The sequence below is a fragment of the Danio rerio genome, chromosome 5, assembly GCF_052040795.2.
Source record: "Danio rerio strain M-AB ecotype USA chromosome 5, GRCz13ab, whole genome shotgun sequence".
Taxonomy (NCBI): domain Eukaryota; kingdom Metazoa; phylum Chordata; class Actinopteri; order Cypriniformes; family Danionidae; genus Danio; species Danio rerio.
In genome coordinates this window covers 12,623,389-12,642,500 of record NC_141025.1, presented here as the reverse complement: position 1 = coordinate 12,642,500, position 19,112 = coordinate 12,623,389, and the positions used below count along the sequence as shown (strand labels likewise).

Below are 19,112 nucleotides of genomic sequence, written 5' to 3'. Positions count from 1 at the left end.
TTCAGATAGACAGATAGTCAACAGGTTGTTTCTAAAGAGGAGAACCCATGAGCAGCTATTATGGCTAGTGCCCTTGCATCAAAAATGGGACTCTCTCTTCGGAGGAAGCAAGCCAAAATCTTCTATGTTACAGTTGTTACAATGGATGCTGATTTGGAGTTCAGCTGTGAGGTGAGTGGTACATTAATACGTGCTTTGAATGTCGAGGTAAGGTTGGTTTTATATTTGCACATTAGTGTCACCTTATAATAATTTCAGCCAATTAATCTTCGCAAATTCTAAATCATGAAGTCATATTAGCAACCAATGACTATCAAAGTACAACATTGTTCGTGACTAAATAGTGCCAATGTTGTTTTGAAGTCATTTTTACATGTGACTGCAGATTATTCAGTGTAGCGGAGTAAACTACATTGAGGGTGTTAAAATGAATAAATGTGTGAATTTAAAACCTTTAACTTTACCACAATGCTTTGAATGTGAGCATTTCCAGCGTTATGGATGTGACATTTGCAGTAAAAACTCCACACATAAATTGACAGAGAAAGTATATGCTAACATTATTTTGAAAGATCTGTTTGTATTTACCTTAACAACTCACCATAGAGTTATGGGATCCGAAAAATATTAATATGTAAACTTATTTTGTACTTTAAATGAGGAAAGTAAACATGATTGTGGCCAAAAAAGTCTGCAAGTTTACAGTCTACAACATATTTTGTAGAAATTCTGTGAATTAAACTGCACAACCCAAATGAAACAATGCTAATCAAAAGAATAAGAGTTGGCTCTCTATAGAACAAAAATGATTGATTGTGTTTTACATTTTTGTATTAATGAGGTAAAAAGCTTTGTTTTGGATGTGACGGATGTGAAATTGCTACTTTTGTGACTCTAGTAGATCAAATATAATTGTTTGAGAACATTGACAGAGACATTTTTGAGTATTTTTACAGTCCTGTAAAATACAAGCATACAAAAAACCTTAGAGTTTCACTATTTTGGTAAAAACTTATTTTTTTTCCATGGCAATGTTGACATTTGCATGGAATTGCTCATATGTCGCATAAATGCCAGGGTTTATGAATTTTTGCAACATCATGGAATTTTAAGAACTGTTCTAAACAATGGAAGCTAAATTTTATTTGTTTGAAAAATCAGCGATTTTTGTCATTTGACATTTTAACTTTGCATAAACATGTTTTTATTACATGTTTTTTGTTGCATTATTATAATTAGTTTTTTTTAAAGTTCAGGCTATATTTGGCAAAAGTATTCCCTGACTGAATTGAAAATGTAGTTAATTAGGGTTGCTTGCTAATTACTGTTAAATTATGACCTTTTTGTCTTTGGAACCAGTATTTCATCTCATATTTAAAGTGTTAGATTTATGTAAATTAATAATTGATGTATTCATAATGAAAATGTTAAAACATGCTATTAAAGATATATTTTTCTTTTTGTCTACTTGGCATTGGCACATTAGGTCATGGAAATTTAGCTTTTCTTTGTCATTTAGCTTAAAGTGGGAACCCTTAAGTTTATTTAGTATGATAAAGCTCTACAAAAATGCAGGGTTCCACATATTACTGGGCGATTAATCGATTATATGTTCTGAATGTTGATTTCGATTACTTTTCGATCTAGTTTTTCCAGGTAAATTTTTTTATTTACTTTCCCTACCACGTGTGGAGTCACGTGACCCCACTCTGTTAGGGCTAATTTATACTTCTGCTTCAAACGCACAAGTATGGTCTTCGCACGGGCGCCTCTTAAAAATGTAATTACACATCGCATGTTTGCACTAAATTGACGATGTGAGACGGCATATTTTCTATAATAATAAAATAATTATTTACATCAAAATATTTGTTTACAGAAGATTCAAGAAAGGCACTGTTTAAAATCTTATATACAGGATATGCATGAGTTGTTTTAATACTGCTTATTTTCGTATTTTTCTAATGAAATAAGTCATGAAATAACAGGGATCTTTGTCATTTGACTTTGTTTTCCATAGTTTGTATTACATGTTTCTTTACTGCATTATTATAATTAGTAATTTTTAAAATATAGCCTATATTAGGCAAAAGTGGTCTCTGACTGAATTGAAAATGTAGTTAATTAGGTTGCCTCCTAATTAATGTTTTAATAGATTTATGTTGGGACAACATGGAAATTGTGTGGAACCTTGCATTTGTTTGACAGTGCACTGTGAAATATGCAGGGTTCCACAATTCTGTCATGTTGTCCCAACATAAATCAGTTAAGTTAACATAACAAATTTAAGTGGATTGAATATAAAACAATAAACCCCCCCAAAAAAAAGTAAAAAAAAAAAAAAAAAAAATCTCAAGAGTTGTGTTGTTTCAGCTGATTTTAAATAAGTAGTTTGAACTAGCAGCATAAATAGTTTTTCAGTGTATAAATTAGGACTGAAAGCTGCCTATGTGCATATCATATTCATGTTATATTGTGATAGTAGAGTTATTGTTGCCCATAACCACACCTGTATTGGCAGTGATGAGTTTTGTCATCTGTAACCAGAGGGCATGCAAGCTTAACTCGAGGAAGGCACCAGGCTGTCGTCATTTTAACATTCTGGCTCACTGTTGTCATGTCCTCAAGCGAGTCACCCAGCCTGACCTGTTTCTCTAGGGAAGCTGCGAAAAGACATCCCTGTCTCCTCAAGCAGATTTATGTTTGAACACAGACAGTTCAGTGGCCCTGAGGAATAGCTCTTCCAGTGGAATAGGAATGGAGATTATTATCTTTTAATATTTTTATTTACTTGTTTGTTTATTAAAAAACAATCTTGTAAAGACAAAATCAGATGTTTGGTATATATAAATGTTATTGCTGTTGTGTAAGGCTTTTAAGGCTCTTTTATAGAACATGGAAGATAAAAGCAAAAACGTTACTGATATTTCTGTAGCCAAAAATAACATTTTATTCTAATAGTTTGTAATGTATGCTGGTGAGATTTGTATAGCATACTCGGAGTTAAATAAGAAAAAAAAAAAAAAAAAAAAAATATATATATATATATATATATATATATATATATATATATATATATATATATATATATATATATATATATATAGTTGCTTAGTTTCAAAGCTCTTATTACATCAAAAAATTATGCATCACAGAACAGTGATGATATATAATGATATATAAATAAAGCACAGTTTTCAGACAATTAATGTTTGCTGTAATCAAACCATTTTTTTTAATAATAAAAAATGCTTCTGTCTGGTAAACAATAATTTTAAAGATTAATTTTATTATTAAGATTAGCTAATCTTACGTAAAATAAAAAAACTGATTTCACAACAAAAAGAGACAAGTACCTCAGCCCAAATGCATTTGTTCTGAATAGCAAAAATATTTGTAGTCAAATTTATTGTTATGATATTTTATATAGTATATACACTGCCCAAAAGTCATGACAACAAATGTCTTCACATTAACTTAATATAAAAGTTAATCAGGTTTCAACTATTTAAGTCAATCCAATTAGATTTTTTTTCTAGTTTTGTTTAATTAAGTTACATTTTTTAACTTTTTAAACTTTGTCAGCTTAATCGATCCATGTTAAACTGTTAAAAATTTAAGTAAGCAACATACTTTTTTTACAGTGTACAAAGTTGTCAAAAATGCTGTCACTTTAATATCCAAGCTTTATATATATATATATATATATATATATATATATATATATATATATATATATATATATATATATTAGTTGAACTCAGAATTAATAGCCCCCCTTTGATTTATTGATTTATTTTCTTTTTTTACATTTTTTCCAAATGATGTTTTGCAGGACAGTTTTACAGTATGTCTGATAATTTAAGTTTTATTTGTAAATAAGAATAGAATAAAAGCAGTTTTTAATTTTTTAAAAAACATTTTAAGGACAAAATTATCAGCCCGTTTAAGCTACATTTGTTTTTTGATATTCTACAGAACAAACCATCGTTATAATCACTTGCCAAATTACCCTAACCTGCCTAGTTAACCTAATCTAGTTAAGCCTTTACATGTCACTTTAAGCTGTATAAAAGTGTCTTGTCAAATATTATTTACTGTCTTCATGTCAAAGATAAAACCAAATCAGTTATTAGAAATTAGTTATTAAAATTATTATGTTTAGAAATGTGTTGGAAAAACTCTTCTGACTTCAACTGTATATAGACATGTTCCAGTATAGCCAGTATAGCAGACGACTTGGATGAAATACATTACCAAACACCTCATTGTGTGTTTAGAATAATTAAAATAGGTGTCACAGTGGCTTAGTTGTTAGCACTGTCGCCTCACATCAAGAAGGTCGCAGGTTCAAGCTCCGGTCATTTCTGTGTGGAGTTTGCATGTTCTCCCCGTGGGTTTCCTCTGGGTGCTCCGGTTTCCCCTACAGTCAAGGGGAAACCGGTTGGTGAATTGGGTAAACAAAATTAGCTGTAGTGTATGAATGTGTGCTTGTGAATGGGAGAGTGTATGTGTGTTTCCTAGTACCTAGTAGAGGCTGAAGGGCATCCGCTGCGTAAAACATATTCCCGAATAGTTGGCATTGGCAGTTCATTATGCTGTGTGATAATCAGGGACTAAGCCGAAGGAAAGTCAATAATTAATATATTTTGAAAACACTCATAACTGCTTGGGCCTGAAAAACTAACATGTTGTTCAGTTTCAGATACTGCTCTTGACATTTGTAGGCCAGTATAGCAGATCACTTGGATGAAATACATCACAAAACACCTCGTTGTGTGTTTAGAATAATTAAAATGTTTTAGAAACACTCATAACCTGCTTGTGCTGGGAAAAACTAAAACAAATATACTCGTCTCAAAAGCAGGCATTTTCCTCTATGGCAGTAATCCTCATTTCCATGTATGAAGGTGTTTTCTGCAAACAGTGAATCCGCTGGGAGTTTCTCCTCTGTGCACTTCATTTGCACATAACATACCCCAAGTTTCTTGCAGGAAGATGCCCTGTTTTTTACACATACACACACACATCATTACAGAGTGTTTTTGAATTAAGGGAAAACAGATGGTGGTAAGAGAATTGCGTGACAGACGGGGACTGTGAGTTAATGTCCCACGAGGCACGGTGCTCCCACTTTACAGGACCTTGTGTGCTGCTCTGTGCCTGCCTGTCTGTTTGCCCGTCTCTCGCTCTGTTTTGATCTTTCACACTTATTAACAGTATTTCCTTTGGTGGTAATTCTGAGGGATTGCTCTTCTCTTACTACTGTATATATTGATAAACTGTTAAACAAAGTAGCTTTGGACACAAAACCTGGATTGTTTGACTTTAGGTTCAAGCTGTTCTGTTTTGACTTTTTCATTTCTTTCCCCCTTTTTTATGAAGCAGTTCTTCAAGTTATTTCTTATAACCATATTTATACTTATTACCATACTTATTACCATAAACAATGTTTCCGATTTGTTTTATTGTTAATCAGACAGTTTAACCTACAGTTGAAGTCAAAATGATTCGCCCCTTCTGTGAATTTTTTCCTTTTCTTTTTCAAATATTTCGCAAGTGATGTTTAACAGAGCGAGGAGTTTTTCAGAGTGGTTCATATAATGTTTTTTTTCTTCTGGACAAAATCTTATTTGTTTTATTTCGGCCAGAACAAAAGCAGTTTTTAACTTTTTTAAAAGCATTTTAGGTCAATGATTTTAGCCTCTTAAGCAATATTTATTTTGATTGTCAACAGAAACCACCGTTATACAATGATTAGCCCATTTAGCCTAGTTGTGCCTTTAAATCGCACTTTAAGCTGAAGACTAGTCTAGAATACTTTATCTTGAAAAATATCTAGTAAAATATTATGTACTGTCATCATGTCAAAGATAAAATAAATCAGTTATTAGAAATGAGTTAATAAAACTATTATGTTTAGAAATATGTTGACAATTTTCTCTCTGTTAAACAGAAATTGGGAAAAAAATATACACGGGGCTAATAATTCAGACTTTAAATGTACTTCTTCTGGAGAGACACAATCACTTTAATATTTTTATAATAATATAAACTTTAATAATAATAAAAAGTATTTAGGCTTTGTACGGCTTGAAGCTTGCGCTGCTATTCTGGGCTGCGTTTTCCAAACAATGACGTAACTTGCGGCTGAACTATTATAGTGCGATGCATGGTTTGTGAAAAGAATGATGTAGTGAGGAGTGTTTCCCAAAACCCGTTGTTTCTCTGTCGCAGATCCATCGTTTGAACCACCTTAGTTATAACGTAAAATGCCCATAATGATGCTCTAAGTGGGGTGGAGTAACAGTTTCTTTTTAGAAGAACCCCATCATTTATTTGTGCAAATTATATTGTTTTATACTCACACACACACACACACACACACACACACACACACACACAAAATCCAACATTACGTTTGCTTTCAATATTAGTTTTCCCTATTAATTGAAATATATGTAAACGGCACATCTAGAGCCAATGTTTCCTTTACAAATATTATTAAGAACATTATTCTGTTCTAAATTAACATAAAATTACTTACAAAAGCTAACACGTATTCTAATTTCATATATAAATCATTTAAATAAATAATTAGAGGCGATTTAACAAAAAAATAAACGTAATTTGTATTATTTATTAGGAAATGAATAAAATCATACTTTAATAAATATTTTACTAATATTATTGATGAGAATGATGATGATGATGATGATGAATATTATTATTATTATTATTATTATTATTATTATTATTATTACAAGTAGGATATTGTTTATTTATTGTTTATTTTTTGAAAAGTCTACTTTTACAATTTGACACATGCAAACCACTGCAGAAATGTTCTAACCAACAGGCCCATGTCATATACAGTACAAATACGTAATAAACAACCTACTATAAATTAAAAGCATTAACATTTGCTAAGTTTTTTTGTTTTCATAAGCTTTGAAGACGTAACAAATTCCTCTTTTAAATAATAGGTCACCTATAGCTTTCGTCATGAGCCACGGCTGTTCAAAATGACATCAATGTTTTCAAAGTGCACTGTGAAGGAAGCACAGTTGTAAACTTGAAGATCGCTAAAACTGAACTGTAAAAATACTTTGGAAGCAAATTACACCTAAGAGTGATGATTTTAATGCTTTTTTAAATCAATTTATTTAAATGTCAGAGTGTTCTTAATGAGTAAGGCATAGGGGGGATAACTGGGAATAGAACACAGCCAGGAACTACTAACTACAGCTTCAGAGGTGCAGTTGCAAGTGCATAAGTTTGCAATGCAGTTTGCGAATGTTCATTGGAATGACGAATTTGGAAAATGCTAAATAACAAATGTGTTGTAACAACGCAACTTGCAACCTTAGTTGGCTAACAATGGTTTCCGAAACGCACCCTGAACCAATAATTAAAAGAGAAAAGCAGTTAAAGAATGCCGTGTTTAAATCGAAATATTTATCTGACTCTATTAAAAGTTATCATCACTTATAATGAGAAAGAATCTCAACGCCCTAAAGCAGGCAAAGTTGTTAAATAAGTTACATGTTTAAATATACAGACAGTAGAATGAAGCAAACTAACATACTGTTTGGAGAAACTTGGCTGTAACAAATGCACTGCTGCGCTACGAAGACAGTGAAACCGGTGTGGGGAGAAGCAGAGTAAAAGCCATTCTCCCCGATCAACAGTCACCTTTCCTCTTTATACCCTGAGCGAAGCATTGTCAAACCTGAGTGAAATGCCAGCCTTCAAAACCAGCTGAACATGAAAGCAAAGTTTAGGAGATAAAGTGGGGGAGACTTACCATCAGGCCATGACTCAACAATAGTAAATGGATTGTATATTGAAATACATCAATGTCTCTAATGATTTCATCACTACAATGCTGTAGTCATAAACTGTCAAATGACACCAAACATGACAAAGTTATATGAAAGATTGTGTATGATGACATAGGTAGTGCTGTCGCCTCACAGCAAAAAGGTCGCTGGTTCAAACCTCGGCTCAGTTGGCATTTCTGTGTGGAGTTTGCATGTTCTCCCTGCGTTCGCTTGGGTTTCCTCCGGGTGCTCCGGTTTCCCCCACAGTCCAAAGACATGCGGTACAGGTGAATTGGGTAGGCAAAATTGTCCATAGTGTATGATTGTGTGTGTGGATGTTTCCCAGAGATGGGTTGCGGCTGGAAGGGCATCCGCTGCGTAAAAATGAGCTGGATAAGTTGCCGGTTCATTCCGCTGTGGCGACCCCAAATTAATAAAGGGACTAAGCCGACAAGAAAATGAATGAAAATATTTGGAAAAAGATCAAATCAAATATAAATATATTATATTTATAATTCTTAAAAGAATAAGACTTAAACTTATTCAAGTTTTTTTTTTTACTTTGTGTACATTAATTGAGTTTCTTCAGTCATTAAATCCAGTTTCTTGCTTTGCTAATATTTTTTTGTCACAAATTCAGAGCATTTGCAATGTTTTCATTAATTTTAGTAATATTTGATCAGTATTATTATTATTATTATTACTATTATTAATACTAATCAAAAAACTTAAATATGCAAATTGATATTATTATTATTACTATTATTAATACTAATAAAAAAACTTAAATATTTAAATTATTATTATTATTATTATTATTATTATTATTACAATTATTACGGACAATTTTATCTGATTTCACCATCTATTTTGGTTTATGTTCATGTTTCTCAAACACCACCACTTGGTGGCAGCATGGTTTTATAAAACAAAATGCTTCTCTCTAGTCTTTCGCTCTCTCTCTCCTATAGCACATATGTTGAGACCTTATTGCCCAACATTAATACTCTATTATAGACCAACACTGCGTCTCACTAAGGCACGATTCAGAAATTCCTGAAACTGTTGGGTATATACAGTGTAGTATTTTATTTTAAAATGAGAGAATATGGTATCTTAACAAAGTCCATAAACGGGAGTCTTTGGATAAAACTAAAAGGCCAGTTTTATTTTATTACTATTATTTAGCTTCTAAATAGCATGCTATTTAAATGTATGGACCACAGAAGATGGTTGTTGCATTGCACAACAGATTGCTGTAAAGATGGCCACGATAATATGCCACAATAAGTCATGCACTATACATTTTTGCATTTTGATTGATATTCAGAATACTTGAGCTTTACATTTATTTGTGCTCTATTTGTTTGCAGAGTATCCGTAGAGCTGTAAAGTCTTAAAATATCTGAAATTTCAAAAACAGAATTTTAGGCCTTAAAAAAGTCTTAAATTCACTGAAACATCGTTTGTTGGTTAAATCATTTTGAACAGGTCTTTATTTTTTTGTCTTATGTAAAGCTTGCCAATGGAGCCAACACACAGCCAATCACCAACAATACTTTTAGCAAAATTATATTTATAAGTAATATTATAGCAGTCTGTTGTGCATGCATGAAGATATATATATATATATATATATATATATATATATATATATATATATATATATATATATATATATATATATATATATATATATTCATTCACAAAGGCGGCAACACCAAAGCTTCAAAATGCAAATTTAATAAATTAAAAAGGCTCACACAAAGCGTGTAATGCTTCGAGCACACTTTTAATGCTTCCAAACAGTTTGCTGCAATTATAAAACCCCCATGTCTTGAGGTAGTTCATTATGATGTGACTTATCTTCTATGTGCGATTTGATTGGACAGGAATCACAGAACTGACTTTTCTAGTCCCCAAAGACAAGAAAAAAATAAAGTAGTGACTGCAGGTTGAAGGAAAGTAGTGGAGTAAAAGTACAGATACAGATACCCAAGTGAAAGAAAAAATTTACATTTTATAAAACTAGTTAGAAATTTACAATTTCTAAAAAAAAAAACCTACTTAATTAGTCATTTGAGTATTTGTATTTTGTTACTTTACACCACTGTGCAGAACAGTAAATAAAAAGTAGCATGCATTGTTTATTAATATTTTGTTAGTTATTCCCATTATCACAGATTCTGCAAAGGGTTCACAAACTTTCCCCTGACACTGACTGTAGTATTGACCTCATCTAATCTTAAGACATGAAGAAAGACTGCCTATGTCTCATTTAATCATTATAATCTGGTAATAGCCTGGGGGTCAATATTGGATCAAGACAGAATGGCACTGAGCTTACTGATTTTACTGTCAATTTTTTCTTCTTTCTAAAAAGCCGCATAACATCTCTGCGGAATATGTAGGGCAGTGAGTAAATACTTTTCTACCAAGACACACCTCATTTCTCTGGGAAATGTTTGCACCAGCTTGACGGTCGTCCTTGAAGGGAGCCGTCAGCTTTCCTAGAGGATATTCATCAGCATATTTAATTGCTTGGACTCTGGATGGCAACACATTGTCATACGTTCTCATACATAAACATCAGGCAAGATGAAACCGCGCCTCAAAATGCACCTGTCCCTGTTATGCTAATAGAGTTTGCAGTGTTGATGATGTTTGCAATACTCTATGGAAGTTGTCAGGGCTTATAACAGTGAGTTTCTCACCTCTGTCGTAAATTTTTAATCATTCAAGCTGACATATGTGGCAAGTATATTGTTCACAAGCCGCTAACATCTAGCCCAGCTGGGCCCAGATGATGCCTGGTATACTGGAGTCCTGCTAATGACGAGGCTAATCGAGCGCAGATGCTTACACAAGAGGATTATTCTCACAAGATGAGTTTTCTAATTGATATTCTGCCAATATACTTCTGCAGATTGCAGTTTTTGGATTGTTATGACCCTAGAACACAAAATCAGTTTTATGTAGATAATGGTAATAGCCAAAAATATATTGTACGGGTCAAAATTATTGCTTTTTCTTTTATGCCAAAAATTAAAGATCAATTTCCACAGTGATAAAAATGATCCATTAGATTTACTCAGTTTTTTTAAGGTGAATGGTTGCAAACAAATTGTGCAACTTGACAAAAGTCTTTTCATCAAGCTGTAAGGGCAACAAATAATAACTTGACATTTTGTTGATCATTAGGAAAAGTGGCAGAAGGTAGATTTTTGCTTCCGAACTGCATCCCAATCATCACAAATACTGCAGAAGATTTATTGGAACCAACATGGGTAAAATATTCTCATAGAAATCAGTTAAGTTTGGTGAAGGGAAAATCATGGTTTGGAGTTACATTCAGTATGGGGGCGTGCGAGAGATCTGCAGAGTGGATGGCCACATGCCAGCCTGAGGTATCAAGACAGTTGTGCTGCCCATTACATTACAAACCAGAGGAGAGGGCAAATTCTTCAGCAGGATTGTGCTCCTTGTATTTCAGCCTCAACATCAAAGATCCTGAAAGCAAAGAAGGTGCTACAGGATTGGCCAGCCCAGTCACCAGACATGAACATTATTGAGCTTGTCTGTGGGAAGATGGAGGAGGAAGCATTGAAGATAATTTCAGAGAATCTTTATCGAGTTATCTTTCAACTCTGGGAGTCCTGCAAGAACGCTTTCTGTGCTATTCCAGATGACTTTATTAATGAGTTATTTGAGTCATTGCAGAGATGTATGGATGCAGTCCTCCACGCTCATGGAAGTCATTCACAATATTTATTATTTTTCCGCTGCAATTAAAAATTGTAATCTCAAGGCATGATTATATTTTATTTAGGTAGAGTAAGCATAATCTACAGTCCTTTGCCCTTCATATAAGCCACTTCTGATACCAAATGATCAACTAGAAGTTATTTGTTGTTCCTAAAACTTGGATAGGCGACAAGACTTTTGTCAGATAGTGTACAGTATATAGGCTGACTTTAAATAAATTAAGTTTAGTAATGCTTAGTAACACTGTCTGTTTAAATTCAGCCCATATAAATTGATTGCAACCAGTTACCTTAATGAAAATGGAATAAATCCAATCTTTTTCAGTGCACTGGGATTTTTTTTTTGTTTCCTACCATAAATGTATCAACTTTTTTTTAAAATTAGTAATTTGTATAGTTAATGCTTTAATTTGGACAGTTAAACATAAATTTCTCAATATTTCGATTTTTTGTCTTGGGGGGGATTTATGTCAATTTCCCCCCCTTTGAAAACAATATTTTTTTTTTGAGAAAGGTTTAAAATATTTGGAGCAATAAACATGTCAGGTTAAATAATGAAAATGAGTCATTGACTTCTGCTGTCTTCATTTGTGTCAGAAACAGATTTTTTTACAATTTAAAACAGCATATTTGGATATCTTTTCTGCTGCAAATATTGTTGTCCTGAAAACATTAAAAAGTAAATAAAAATCTTACACATACCTTAGGAACAGTATTACTGAAAATTTTGGGGGTTTTAAAACCTTGACTTTTCCAAACAGTGGTATACCTTGAAAACGGTTATCGTCCTATGCCTACCCACTGCGCCACCGTGCCACCCTCACGCAAGTTCGATTGTACGAATATGTACAATTTTAAAAGTGGGCGAGGCACACCAAACCATCACTGGGGGATGAGCAAATTTAGCTAAATTGTACGAACGAGATTGTACAAAGTAGCCACTAAATCAAAAAGTTACAAATTGCCATGAGTTAGCGTTGGTTTTCCATATTTTGTCATTTTATTTTTATTTATTTTTATTTTTTCCCACTTTATGCTTTATACTTGATCTTTCTTCCAACAATTTTTAGCCTTGCAAAGTTCGAAAAAGTGACTTTTATTCACATTTTAATAGTTCAAAGTGATTTATTGTCTGGGTTGGTGTATATCTTACAGTACAACAACCTGATAATAAACTGCCAGTACATATGCAGTTATTTTACAGGCTTATTTTCTCTACATATTATTTCTGATACATAATATTTCAAACTACTAAAATGTCCAAAGTCACTTTGTTAAACTGTAGAGTTGATTTTCCAACATCAAAAGTTGACGAAGCAGAGATCAAAGTCCCATAATGCAATTCACAACCATAAATAAATGGAAAGCACTGGTGAATCACAAAATACGGAGTTTGTTAATTAACAGATATTTTTTACAGTGCAGGTTCACAATAATTAAGTGTACCGCTTTTTCAGAAATCTGAAAGTCATGTTTTTCCCTGTCTAATTCATCTCAAACCAATAAGTTTAATTATAAAAATGAGTTTCATGCAAGTGCTTTTGGTAATTATAATGCATGAACACTGCTTTATTGATTCTGTGCATGCATACAGTGTACTGTCAGTTTAATTTTAATGGGAAACGAGCAACTGATATGCATTTTTCACCAGCTGAATATGGTAATTTTTCTTTTTGGCCTCCTGACAGTAGTCCTTGGATAAAAGATGAACTTATAGGTCCAAAAATGAGTGCATGCGCTTGCTGACAGCAGTGACTTTGTAATGATGCTCAGACTAATTTCTTCGCTTTGTGTCCGCATAGTCTGTGGAAATGAGGTTATTCAGGGAATGTCGCTGTTCATTACGCCGGTGCTGTTTAGATTTGTGGTCAGTCTGAATTCGATTAGTCTGCTTCAATCCTTAGAGAGTTTAAGCTGTTTCCTATAAAGACTTCTTGAAATTAAAATGAGCTTTTTATTGTGATCTGTCAATGTCCATGTATGTCCCGAACCCAACTTCTTGTTTTAGTTTGAATTACGACATAGGAATGGGTCTAAAATACTTTCAATTTCTTTTTTGTTATCTTGTTTGGGCAGCTGAAGTGGCGAGGAAAGGATCTGTTTGAACTTGTATGCCGGACATTGGGGCTCAGGGAGACTTGGTTTTTTGGTCTGCGGTACGACGTCAAAGACACTGTGGCCTGGCTGAAAATGGACAAGAAGGTAAATCACTAGTTTAAACTTTTTTTTTTTTTTTTTTTTTTGCACGTTTCTGGCTAAAATGAGAATTATGATTTTTTTTGCTTAAAATGAAGATCCTGATTTTCTCACGATTCTGTAGATGTAAAATAAAGGTTAATATGAGAAGGCTATTATTATTGTTATTTCTCAAACTTAAAACAACAATAATGATATTAGGCCTATGTGTAAGTCTACTGTTGGTTAAAATGCTACATTTTGTATAGATTCGGAAAGGTGAACTTGAACAGACTTCCGTGTCCTGTTTGATAATTCACTGTAAAGTGATGACATCCAAATATATTTATATTCAACTATTCATAATTCTAAAATAGGGATGCTTATTTCGGTTAATTTTGCCAACCGACAACCGCCGCTCGTTAACCGAATATTAACTGTTAACAGATTAATATTAAAATATTATTTAATAAAAAAAATTTACATGCTAATTTTGTGTGAAACATTAATTATTGCATTTTAAAATACTGATTTATTTTAACATGTGAACAGCTTACAGAACATAACAGAGCATCTTCACGCACCTGCAGTGTTTCCAATAGCATAGAAAAACAAAATAAACTAAACAAAAAGAGCAAAATAAATCCTGCTCTAGATCATTTTTACTTAAATGACAGATTTAAATTTCAAAACAATGACACTGACTGAATCCTTTTTAAGAACCGGAATAAGCTGTTTGTCCAATCTTGTTTTTTTTTTAAATATTTTTTTCGAATAAAAACAGTCCCACCCTGACCTCTAGCCTGCTCCTTTCTTCTTCAATGGTTTTTGTAATAATGTAAAAGGATATTTTGCTCTGTTATTATCATGAGGGGTTGTGTAATGTAAAAATGTCTAACAGAAATTGTCTCTTTGCAATAAAAACTTAAAATAAAAATGGATTGCTGATGATTTGGGTAACTTTACATGGGTATAAAAAACAAAAAAAATACTTGTTTATTTAAAACTTAAGGCCTAACAATTTGTTTTTGAAATTTAAGAAACATTTGTAAGACCATGAGGACACACTGGAGTGTGTTTTTTCCAGTGCTCTCTCCACCACGGATCATAAACTTAACAAATAGGCAATTGATGATTTAGGTTAGGCTACAACCAGGTTGGTTTGTTGAAAAATTACAGTTATTGAAAGCCTACATAATCTAAAATTAAATAAATTCATAGTTTTCTTGATTTATATAATGTAAAATAATACATAATATATAATGTGAAATAAAAACTTCATTTATAATGTTCATAAAAAGGTCATAAAATGTCTTAAGTTTGACTATGAAACCCTGTACTCAAACAAAAGTACCATTACTTGCCAAAAATTTTTTGTTCTAATAGAGTAAATAGTATCTGAATACTACTGAGTAAAAAATATTCTCTTTTTTTAAAAGTAGCCAAGAATCGTGTCTATTACACTGTGAATATTCAGTGAAAGGTTGATGTGTTTACATGTATAGCAAAATTTGTGTAACCCATAGGGCGAAAATCTAGCTGTGATGATATGTTAATGTTTAGGTTATGCACTTTGCACCCTGACTAATAAGTGTCCAGGGGTCCGTTCTTCGTACCTCGCTTAAATGATCTAAGATTATTTGGCAGATCCTGGATATTTTCATCTCGATAACTGATCTCTCGCTAATTTGGTTCTTCAAACAAGTCCGCGAATCAGATTAGAATGTCTGGATGAACTGATCTGAGATCGCTGCGTGTGTTGTGAAGGACAGATCTATCGATCCTCGAAATCATGATCAGCAGTGCAACGATTGGCTGACGGCACAGCAGCGTAATGACATCATCTGATTAATATTCAATTATCCATGTGAGCAAAATTACATCAAATTAGCAGTAAACGGCTTGTTAAATATGACACGCAATAACCTTCCACATTTGTTGTGAGCTGCAGGCTTTACACATGTGTCAAGAGTATTCATCATGTATTTCAATGCAAATCAATGTATTTAGTTCTACATTTAGAAACGATTTTCTTTATTATAGTAGCCGTTTTTTTAATCGGTGGAAAGAATAACTGGTTGTTTACAAAAGCTTTTTCATATTGGTAAAGGTGTCTGCAACTTTTGTGAAGCATCAAATCACTGGCATATTAACTATCAAAACATGTTTATGACTGCATAAATGTATTATTGCTTTAAAAAAAAGTCACATATTGTGCATTTCTATTATACACAATTTGTACTAAAGCGATCTAAAAAGTTCATATCAATAAGTTTTCTCTTTGCACCACCAGGTGGCAGTCTTTGTACTTTCATTTCGAGGGTGCAGATTGCATAAGTTTTATTAATATGTATAACTTTATTTATTTTATTAATAACTATAACTTTATATATATAGTTAAAAAATATGTACCATTTTCCCAAGTGTATATAACTACTACTGTAAGAAAATATCAGAATTCGGTACATACTTTCTGTATTATCTTTGCTTGAACTGAGCCGATCTGATCCTGTTTATATGAATTGAACCTGCTTCCGATCAGGTTTGACCTAGCAGAACTGTTGCCATGACAACAACTCTTGGATCAGCTTTGAAGAACGAAACGATCCTGGATCGTGTCAAATCGTCAACATCCAAATCCAGCTAACTGAGTAACCCACGTACGAAGAACGGACCCCAGCAGTTGGTGCCACAAACTAAGCACTAATAGAATGCATGCAAATTGTGTGTGTATCTGAAAACGTAACATTCTGTAGTGCATTTAGTTGTTGTTTAAGGCCATTTCTTATCATACAGTAGGCGTCCTTCACCTTCTCATCATCATACAGTAGGCATCCTTCACCTTCTCATCAGTGACGTGCAATCTAAACAGTCTCTTGCTCGTTACATGTAATGATTTTGTGTCTTTTTGGACACTTAACTGTTCCACACTGTACATGTTTGCTACATTTATAAAGCGTCTGTGTCTTGAGGTCAGTCTGTCTATTGCAATTTTTCTGTGTGTCATTCGTTTGGATGAGAATAACAGCTCTAGCCAATCACCTTAGGCCGTACTCACACTATGTACAGTTGCCTCGAACCGGGCCAAAGCACGCTTGTCCCCCCTCCCGTCTCCCCCGACGGCCCGCACTCACTACAATCGGGCCTCGGCACGCTTACGTCATCGATGCTGCACTGTTGAGTGAGCGCTCTCGCTCAGCACAGTGGAGATTTCTCTAGTTATATCGTTTCAGTCGTTTGATATGCAGTGACATGCCGTGAAATATTTCGCCAAACAGTCCTTAGGGATGCGGTGACACGCAGTCAGATATTTCGCCGAACTGACCTGCCACTATTGGCGCTTATAAACAATCACAAAGCCCTCGTGCTGCAGGAATGAGGAGGTTTGCTGAAGGTGCGCAGCTGTCGTGCAGTAAGGTGTTTGCGTCATTAATAAACTACGGCAGTTTGCGTTCACTGAACAGTAAGATTGATTAATAAATCCATATGAAACAGCCCCTTTAATGTCACGTCTCGCTTTCAGTTTCGGGCATGGGCGTGTTTTGCACTCACACTACAAGCGTACCGCGCCAAAGCCCAAGTGAACCGCGCTCACCTCTTCCAACCAGGCCAGGGCCGGCTAAGTGAACCGTGCCTGAGCCCGATTCAGTGCAATCACACTTATCAAACGATCCGGGAAACGGGCCTGGGCACGGTTCGGATAGTGTAGTGTGAGTACGCCCTTAGACAAAAATAAAGTAGTGACTCCAGGTTAAAGGTAAATACAGCAGTATAAGTACAGATACAGAACTAAACATGTACTCCAGTAAAAGCTCACATTTTTAAAACTACTTGAAGTGCAATTTCTGAGAAAACCTATTCTATTGCAGTAATTTGAGTATTTGTTATCCATTACTTTACACCACTGACCATATTATGTGATATGATATTCTAACTTGCTTAAAGGCATTGTTCACTCAAAAATTAAAATTGTTATCATTTGCTCTCTCTTCACTTGTTCCAAACCTTTTTGTCTTTCTTTTTTCTACTTTTGTTTGAAAATGTGATCTTACCATAGTACTTTTGTAGTAAAATATGGTCATTTTAAGTACTTTCTGATCTGTGTATATAAAGCAGAGTGCAACACTTATAATGACTTATTTTCATAATAGGTTTTGGATCATGATGTGCCCAAAGAGGAGCCTATAGTGTTTTATTTCCTGGCCAAGTTTTACCCTGAAAATGTAGAAGAAGAGTTGGTACAAGACATCACGCAGCACCTCTTCTTCCTCCAGGTGAGTCACTGGCTCCGGGTGATTTAGCTGGTCTACAGCTCAAATTAATTGGATCTTTTTTTTTTGACTTGTTGCTGCTTTTGTTGATAAAAGGATAAAGAGAGGATGGGATAAGAGCGTGAGTGTGTGGCAAATGGCTTCAACAAATTTCTTTGAATTAACAATAATTCTTAATCAAATAACACACAGCAGTTTGTCAGAGTCACAAGTCCTGCTGTTTATGTTCTGGGGTTGAACTCATGGGGCCGGTTTCAGAAACAAGGGGTTAGTTTAAATCAGGACTATAGGATGCATGTAAATCAGGGTGTTTAAGCAGCTTTTATAGAAATTATTTAGAAAAAAAAACACATTATTAGTGTGTATCTTGAGACATATCTATGGCACGGATATATTTTAAAATATCTACAACTGCCAGTTATTTTCAGTTTAGACCACTCAAACATGCAATTTAGTCTAGAACTTGTCCGTGACACCAGGGGAGAGTGAGTTTTCCAACATTCAATATAGATGTTAGCTCTACTGGTTGAATATGGCTGTGTATTTGACGCATCAGCAAAGGTTTTTGTGCAAAAAAAAAAAGTTTTCCACTTGTCAGTGGCATAGCAATGCATGAAGAACAGCTTACAGTTACTGTCAATCCAAGCAGCTTTCAGCATTCAAACTTTCATGACCAACTTAAATATGAATTCAATCTGCACTTCTTGCTTTTTCATATTCACATAAACTTGTTATTGTGTAGATTTTATGTCGCATTGACTAATTTTCTCCAAAAGAAATCTCTCAGATTAATGTGACTTGATCATTATTGAACATTGTTTGTGTAAGTTTTAATGTAAATCAGTCTGTGTAAAGAATACTGAAAAAGATCTGATTGTTTTTGCTTTTCCTTTTGTTAAAATGAAGTAGTTTTCAAGCATCAAGAGTAGTTGGTGATTCATTCCACTGTGGCGGCCTCTGATAAATCAGGGACGAAGCTAAAGGAAATTGAATGAATGAAAACAACTCAAATACAGTTTGAACAACCCCCTCCCATCATAGAATATGTCTTGCTTAATTGTATTTTTAAGAGTAAGCGA

The 19,112-nt window shown here is 33.8% G+C and overlaps 2 protein-coding genes across 11 annotated transcripts in view; both read left to right on the top strand.

Annotated features, from left to right (window-relative positions):
- The window catches only part of fbxw8 (F-box and WD repeat domain containing 8), a 309,097-nt gene that overhangs the window by 99,550 nt on the left and 190,435 nt on the right, over positions 1–19,112 (top strand). The window lies entirely within an intron of this gene.
- Positions 1–19,112, top strand: part of nf2a (NF2, moesin-ezrin-radixin like (MERLIN) tumor suppressor a) — a 90,637-nt gene that overhangs the window by 665 nt on the left and 70,860 nt on the right. For 9 of the 10 annotated variants that reach the window (XR_015490340.1, XM_087252230.1, XM_087252224.1 and 6 more), the window contains 3 exons: positions 1–171; positions 13,664–13,789; positions 17,914–18,036. The exon at positions 1–171 is cut by the window's left edge. Coding sequence is in view for 9 of the 10 variants with exons in the window: in XM_087252230.1 (XP_087108356.1) it covers positions 61–171; positions 13,664–13,789; positions 17,914–18,036 (360 nt within the window). In the remaining variant the exon portion in view is untranslated. 10 annotated transcript variants of the gene reach the window in all.